Source organism: Apium graveolens, chromosome 3 (assembly GCF_009905375.1).
Source record: "Apium graveolens cultivar Ventura chromosome 3, ASM990537v1, whole genome shotgun sequence".
Classification (NCBI taxonomy): Eukaryota; Viridiplantae; Streptophyta; class Magnoliopsida; order Apiales; family Apiaceae; genus Apium; species Apium graveolens.
Window position 1 is genome coordinate 15,572,026 of NC_133649.1, and position 8,354 is coordinate 15,580,379.

Sequence of the window (8,354 nt, forward strand, 5' to 3'; positions counted from 1 at the left end):
ATAAGGAACTGTTGGTTTTCAGATTGAAAATAATTTTCGGCATCAATGGCCTGCAAAAAGCGGTTACAAATGATGTTTTTAAATAAAGTTCCGTAGGCCATCGAAGTTAAAGCTGTAATATTTCGTCAAATGTCAAAACTTTGCCTAATATACACAGCAAAAGATGAATACATTGGAAGTAGCAGAAAGTGTTCAACAGACTTCGTCCTTTCAGCTAAAAATTACAAGGGAGAAAATAGAATTAGATCTCTGTAATAGAAATTTGGACATATTTACATATATGTTGAATAAAAAGCCGTATATTACATTGGTTTTACAAAATGCTTCATCTAATGCACCGTCTCAACGACCACTTTTCATGTGGATCCATACCCATCCCTATGTGATTTCTGCCATCTCCATGCAGTTCTAAGACTCTCTTCAAGATTTGTATATGTAGCTTGCCATTTCAGTTCACGAAGAATTTTAGAAGGATCGCTGTAAACTTCAGCATAATCTCCAGGCCTCCGGCTGAGATATTCTACGCGTATAGGCACCCCTGTAGCCCTCTTGCAAGCTTCAACGAATTGCTTTACGGAACTACCTGTGCCGATTATTATAAAAGACTTTCAGATTACTGTGAATTTTAACTAGATTTCTCAAATGCTCATCTTTCTGGAGAGCTTCACATATATTGAAGATGATAAAGCAGAGAATTAACAACCTTTTCCTGTGCCAACATTGTAGATTCCAACTTTCCCAGGTGTAGCGCGAGCAAGGGCTTTAACATGCGCATCTACCAGATCAGTAACATCTATATAATCTCTGACACATGTGCCATCGGCTGTTTTGTAATCTGTTCCTCTGACCTACAATCATATATTAGAAAACCGAAAACGTTGAAGTAATATGTCTGAACATATATATACTGAAAACAGTGGTCAGGATCTGCCTATTTAGAATGAAAGATAGTGTTGTCACTTGTCAGTGGTCTATATTAATGAATTTAGTGTTCTGTATCAGTACTCACAAGCTTTTCTATTAATTATGATAATTAGGTATTACCTTTAAGCCAGGAATAATGCCCCGCGCCGCATCAAAACAAGCACCTGATATACGGCCTTGGTCTCGGAGTTCTGGTCGGGGAGCTTCCCCTAACCTCCCCTCCGGGTCTGAGCCGATCACATTAAAGTACCTGATATTTCACCAGAACATCACAGGTACTTGAGTTATCAAATGTTAAAACTGGAACCACTGAGTGAGCTATTTATGATTTAAGATAAGGTGATTGACATATCTGCAAATGCCTAACCGATTGTGATATGTCAATTTTGAAATAAAAATCATCAACCATTGAACTAAAAATATAAATATCAAATGCATTCATAAAAATGACTCTTCAATAAAACATATTTTGTTTGATGTCACTTATTTACTCTTATTAAATTCAGTCAGTTCTGAACTCTGATGCTTGTAGTTCATCATGCAAGAAAGAGTTCTAGTACCTTAATATCATGACAGCCATGTTAGATGTCTTCGAATAGTCCAATATAATATCTTCTGACATCTTCTTAGCCTTCCCGTATGGATTGATCGGAGCCTGCATATAAACCACAAGGAAAATGAGCTCAAATCACTTCTACCAAAATAACAGAACTCGTGGCATCCATTTTTTTTTCTAATAGTAGGGAATTATCCATATTCTTTTCCTCATGCCATTTCTAGATGATAGATATGTTCTCTCTTTCCTCCAACCTTGTTTCTTTCTATATCTAAACATTCATTCAACTGAAAACAAGATAAATATGTAAGGGTTCATCAAATACAATTTGGGCAACATTACTTTTCCTATAAATCTTAATAGTTCTAATGAAAAACCTATAGCCAGGAATATAGAAGTGTTGAATTTTGTGAAAGCTGAAAAATTATTTTCCCTTCATAACTATTACGTAATAAATATTACTGGAAAGACCTATAGGTAAAACACGATAAGATCTATTATATTTTACAGTTATCTAACTAACAGAAAGGAATCATTATGGAAGTGTTACTTGGGGAGTTTCTTCAGTGATTGGCATTTTCTCTGGCTCTCCATAGGTTGCACAAGTACTAGAATATATCAACGTCTTCACATCATGTGATGCCATTGCCTTCAAAACTACCAAAGTATTGGATGTAATGTTATGATAATACCTGTACAAAGTCGAGGATTACCAATTGCATTAGATCCATGCATTATGAATGCTTAGGAGAGACTAAATATAGACAACTAATTATTAGTACAAAAAAGAGACTTATAAGCAAGTGAAAGAGAAAGTAATGGCAGTATGATTTTGAGCTACTAATAATGGATTTTGCAAAAGTGAAGAAGAGGTGAATCATGTTTACTGTTCTGCGGGATATAGCATCGGGGTATATAAGTTTAATATAACAAACTTCGAATTTTATTTATTTAATTTATCTTTGGAGTACATATCCAATTTCATAATTGCAAACAGCATGAAACAAACTGTTTAATGTTCTTTCATAAATCTTAAGTAGCTTGTTTTATTGAATGTTGGAGTCCCATCAGTGAGGTTAAATTTTGTCTTGCAAGGTCATGATAATTCAGTTTTTTAGACTAGAAAATCATTTATGTATTCATTAAGGTGACTTGTTTCCAACTTGAACTGTAATATCTATAGTTAATTATGTAATATTTTATGTTGTAAAATGTTGATCTTTAGGTCTGTAGAAGAATGACTCCATGAGGCTGACTGTTAAAGACCGAAAGTTTAACTATAGACATAATATGGAGGTCTGTACTACAGATATATAAAAATATATACCTTAGAGGTTCAGCTGTGCTTTCACCTACATAAGCAACTGCTGCAAAATGCATCACGGCATCAAATGCGTTCTCTGCAAATATTTTATTTACCTAATGTATGATATAAGGAAAAAGTTGCATCAATATAACTCAGCATACTAACAATATAAAAAGAGAAGTTTATATGGACTTGCTAATCCAATTAGGATACAGCCTTTGCATCACCAAGGTCTGCATAAATGAACTGAAGTCGCCCTGGCTCAGGAAATAGCTTTTGTAAAACTCTCACAGCACCCATATTTCCACGAGAAAGATTGTCCTATCAAGAAATAAAAAATATTTGGCAACGCATATAACGAAGAATTCATGAATTCATCATGAGCAGTGTCATACAATTAATTCAGGGAGTCATAAGAAGACAAGATATATACCACTATAGTTACGCGATATTGATCCTTCAAGAGCCGAAGGGAAGCATGCGAACCTATATAGCCCGCTCCTCCAGTAACTAATACGTGTGTCACTCCAGGCTCATGAACTGAAAACTGCAAGTGAAATGTAGGAAAAGAAACACTAAATTCGAGAGTCTTTGCTAGTGACATGACTAGCAAATGATGTATGCATGAAGATTAGGTTCTTCATAATTAAAGTATAAGTGAAGCCTTAGCATTTTTAATGTTGATAAAAAATAATTACGAATCACATTCTTAGTCATCACATAAAAATGATTTATTAAGGTGCAATTCTCTCACGAAAAAGAATTACTATAAATTAAGGGCGTGAAACCCCATAAGAATATATTTTCTTCTAGGTGGTAAATGATCTATTTCACGCACACACACAGAATAAGAACTTATAAAATTCAGAATGTTAGACATGCAGAATTACATAGAAATAGTAATTTACTTATCAATGAAGTTATGAAGATGGTAAGACATTTAATTAAAAAGAGTTCCTTGTAGCAGTAAAGAGATAAGGAATAAACATGACTCAGTTACAAATTGTATATGTTGTCAAGCAATACTAGATTGGTAAACCAGCTTGAGCAAAAATCAGAGATATACCCGGGTATTGCTGCTGAAGTCGGCTGAGCTCTTGAAATAAATAATGCAAAGAGTGACAATGCTAGCAGTTAGCACAACTTTTCCAGAGAATCTGTTTCTTTTTCTTGAGTCCAAAATATCCATGGCTGCAATCGTAAAGGAATTCAGGCAGTGTGTGCTTAATCAGGAGGGCTTTTGAATGCAAAACAGTAAATTTTTACAAGTCAATGATCTCCTAATTTCTCAAGTCATGATTTCCCATTGTAGTGAGAGATAATCTAGCACAGCAGCATCATATCCTTTTACCAGTTTCTCTTCTTACTTTTTCAACCTATAACTAATACAAAGAGCATGGCAGAAATTCCCGCGACTATAAGCATGATATTATAAACCTTAACAAACCTTGACATTTAAGCTAATAGAGCTGATGCAAACATATAAACAGACAGTGAACCAATCAAGAAATAACAAATCCACCTTACAAAATGAAAATGATCAAATATTAAATGATCAGCAGTCTAATGGGTGCCTCTCTATGTTGGTATTATAAAAATCGAGACAAGACAATCTGTTACAATTGAAACAGCAAAAAGATTGTGATCAGTGACTTCCAATTAGACCTAAATTAAAACTTAAAGCTTGGGCAGGATGATCAACCAAGGTGCCATTTTGATATCATTATTTGGACACTAAACCATTTTATATACATGGAAACTAGGATTATAAATTGCACAAGAACTAACCATTAGATACAGCTTGCAAGAAATATTACAATCTCAAAGGGGGTTAGAAAAGAGGTGAAATTCACATGATGAACACATTACAAAACTGACAAAACCTTAAAAATTGATAAGCAACAAACAAAATGTAATGAATGCAGCCAAACTAAAGAAACAGAAACAAGATAATAAAGGGGGTATAATAAATGAGAGTACCTGAAGTGGAAGACAATATCTGTCAAGAAATCTCCAAAAATTTAAAGAACACTTTAAATTTCTCGAATGGAAAATATAATTATAATGAGCTAGCCAAATTTCAGGGGAAAAAGTAATGAGGGAGGGAGGGGGGATTAGTGTGGAATGTAATGCATGAAGGAGGATGAAAGGCGGGAAATAAGGGGAGGGGCATAGATAAAACTGAAGAAGAAAGAAGCATGCACGCACGTAGAAAGAAAGAAGGGGGGATATATAGCGAGATAAACACGGAAGAGTGTGAGGTAGAGAGATAATACAGAGAGTGTGAATGTTGCCTCTTCTCACGGGTTCAATCAAAGCCATTGCCCTCTTTCTTTTTCTCAAATCGGAGAAATCACGCTAGTCTCTTGTCTAACTTGAAACTAGTTTGTTCCAGTCGAATATTAGATTGAGAAAAAGGTTACTAGCACCAGTTTGTTTCGATATAACACAATTATGTGTCCGTTTCGGAAATCTGAAATTTTAAAATAAGTAAATTATGGCTTAAAAATCAATAAGTGATTTTTTTTTGACAAATATGAATTATAGCCTTACAAATGAGTATCCGAGTACTTGTACGACAGATGATAAACTCTTAACCAATTGAGTTATCCAACCGTGCTCGAATAAGTGACTTTTAATTGATAAGTAGATGAACACTTGTAAGTTATATAAGTGTTTGGTTAATTTTACTTATAAGTCAGAATTTTTTTATTTAAATAAACTAAAATAAACAATTTTTAAATAAAATTATCTTAATTCATGAATTTTAAATTAGATTAAAATTTTAAAACATATTTTTTAAAAGTAAAGTTATAAAAAAGGAGAAAAATCAAAATAAGTTGAGAAAAAGTATGACTTTACTAACATTCAGATTATCACTTATAAGTTGTAAATTCAACTTATAAGTTGAGTCGACAAACATTGGTCGATAAGTTGTTACAAACTTATAACTTATTTTATCTTGTATAAAGCGTAGATAGCTAACTGCTATCTTCTATTTCAATCTATTGACAGATGTTCCTATAAGAGCCGCCAAGAAGAAGCATTGGTATAATATAGCTCCATTCAGATGATTGTAAAATTAGTTGCAGCATCAATTTTATGTACAGTTTATAAGATAGACATGGATATACATATGTAAGGTGGCCAAATCAATCATAGACATGAATACACACACACATTAGTTACCCTTATCAATTTTTCTTGTAGTTCTATAGCTGATTCATCGAGCAAAGAGTGCAAAACTTGCAAATCATGGATAAAACTTCCAAGTTTAAAGTGTGACTTTTGGCTTGAATCTAGTTGTTTATCGTTAACCTTAAGCACAATGCATGCTCTAATGCTCTTTATTAAAGATGGTTTCTGCGAGGCTGGAGAAACCTCAAAATAGTGACCCCTCGGCCCTCCCCTTTTAATTACCATTATACTTCCCAAAGTCTTCTCACCTGTGCCTATATTAACTTGTAAATTTTCATCTACTTATCACTTATAAGTTATCACTTATAAACTTATAAGTCACTTGTACAGTGAATGAAAGTTACTTATTTTAAAATTTGACATTTTTTTTTTTTTGCTAAATAAAATTTGACATTTTAGTTGCAACACTCTTCTGTATAACAATTTACAACCAAACAGCAATGTGTTATGGCAATTTCTATACAATTTGAAAACTATAAGTGGAAAACAAACAGGTATTAATTTATAAATTTTCATCTACTTATCACTTATAAACTTATAAGTCACTTGTACACTGAAAATTACTTATTTTAAGATTTGACACTTTACTTGCAACCAAACAGAACACTCGTCGGAGACAAAAAAAGAACACTCTTCTTCTGTATAACAATTTACAACTAAACATCAATGTGTTATGGCAATTTCTATACAATTTGAAAACTATTTAAACTCTCCAATCAAACTGTCAATGAAAAACTTAAATGGATCTGTCAATCATGCAGAATCAATCTGAAACTGAGTAGTTCATAAATATATCTACCATCTTATTAAATGGTCGAAGAAAGATTTGGTGAGCTCTTATCCCAAGATGTCCAAGGTTGCCGCTAAGCTAACCAGAAAAGACCCGTGAATTCTTTTTCTTACAGTGGATAAACCTTTGGCTGGGTTGTCGGATTGATTTTTTTTTTGTAACTACTATTGGCTATTGCTTTTTGGGTAGATATTGCATCATCGCTTTCAACAAATAGCGAGACCCTGAAAAATCAATTTCAAAAATGTTATTAGAGAAAGACCAGGATATTGCAGTTAAGAATTTAGTTCATGAAGTGGCTCAGAATACCTTGGGTGATTTGTTCTCGAATGCAATTGATGAATGATCTATTACTTTAGAACATATAGGGTCCACTTGTAAAATAGTTGTGATGCCAGAGTCCAAACAGAAAGAGCTAAAGAAAGAGGCTAGACTAGTAACCAGGAAGATTTCTTTCAAGTTAAACTATTCTGTTACTTCCTTACTAACTGCAGCAAGTGATTTCTTATTTTCTCATATTCTTTATTTGCAGCATTATATTTAATCGCCTTAACTGCCGCACGAGCTTCCTCATTCTCGGCATCCAAATTTCCAACTTCAGCTTCAGTATTATATGAGCCTCTTTCCATTGATCTCTCTATGCAGTGAAGATCTTAACTTTCTCTTCTGCCTCATGACATTCCTCGGTAAGCTTACGCAATGCACCTTCCATCTCTTCTCTTTTTAAGTTTAAAGAATCTGCTTGTGTCTTGGCTGTAGACAGTTTGTCTTGGGCACTGGATAACTTCTGTCGTGCTTCGTACAGAGAGTGCAATTTGTGAATATGACCAGCCTTCATGTCCCATTCATTCCAATCTTCTTTCTTTTTAGCAACAAGAGCTCTCTCTTGGTGTTAATTTCAGCACTGAAGGATGTATAATTGTCTCCTAATCCTTCAAGTGTTTCGTATCGTAACACTTATTAGCAAGAAGAATCAGGATGTATAATTGTCTCCTAATCCTTCAAGTGTTTCGTAACACTTACTAGCAAGAAGAATCATGTCGTCAACACTTAGAATATCACCATAACTGGTGAGACGGTCCACCAACTGAGATTTTAATACAGATGCTGCATTCACGAGGAGTTGATTAAGATTGGACTTCACCTCGCCTGCCTGCATATGCACATGATAAGCTAAAATGTAGTATTAGAAAAATGTTGTGTGAATGCAATTGTACCAATTGCAAGTTATTGTAAATGCTTGATCCACACTAATGAAGCATGGAATGCTAATGCTACTGGTGAGGAATGAGTCCTCATATTATAGTTACTATCATCCATAGTCAAATGCTACTCATAAAATGATTGGACAATTTAACACTCTTCCATAATAAAATATTAGCTAACATAGTATATGCACTTGCTTTAAAAAACTCTTTCAAAAATTAAGTTGTGACCATAATTATATAACTTATACTCTCTCGAAATTTTTCTTACTATATTATGGAAAAGCCGATAAAAGAATAGCATGTGTATGTCTAAGAGTCGTATAAATAAATAGGATAGAGTAACTTAACCTATATCCTTTTCCCTCAAAATAT

General features: G+C 33.7%; 1 protein-coding gene across 2 annotated transcripts; it reads right to left on the reverse strand.

Annotated features, from left to right (window-relative positions):
- Window positions 1-95: 95 nt before the first annotated feature.
- Window positions 96-5,222, reverse strand: LOC141711803 (UDP-arabinose 4-epimerase 1-like). 2 transcript variants are annotated; one of them, XM_074514483.1, is made up of 10 exons: window positions 4,767-5,222; window positions 3,853-3,977; window positions 3,220-3,333; window positions 3,000-3,107; window positions 2,808-2,899; window positions 2,031-2,172; window positions 1,485-1,579; window positions 1,045-1,174; window positions 704-848; window positions 96-583 (listed from the first exon to the last, which is right to left on the reverse strand). In XM_074514483.1, exons 2-10 carry the CDS (start codon window positions 3,973-3,975, stop codon window positions 357-359), a joined length of 1,176 nt encoding a protein of 391 aa, XP_074370584.1. In that variant the 5' UTR covers window positions 3,976-3,977; window positions 4,767-5,222; the 3' UTR covers window positions 96-356. The 2 variants fall into 2 exon arrangements, with proteins under 2 accessions (XP_074370584.1, XP_074370585.1); XM_074514484.1 differs by lacking the exon at window positions 4,767-5,222 and having other exon boundaries at window positions 3,853-4,668.
- Window positions 5,223-8,354: the final 3,132 nt, after the last annotated feature.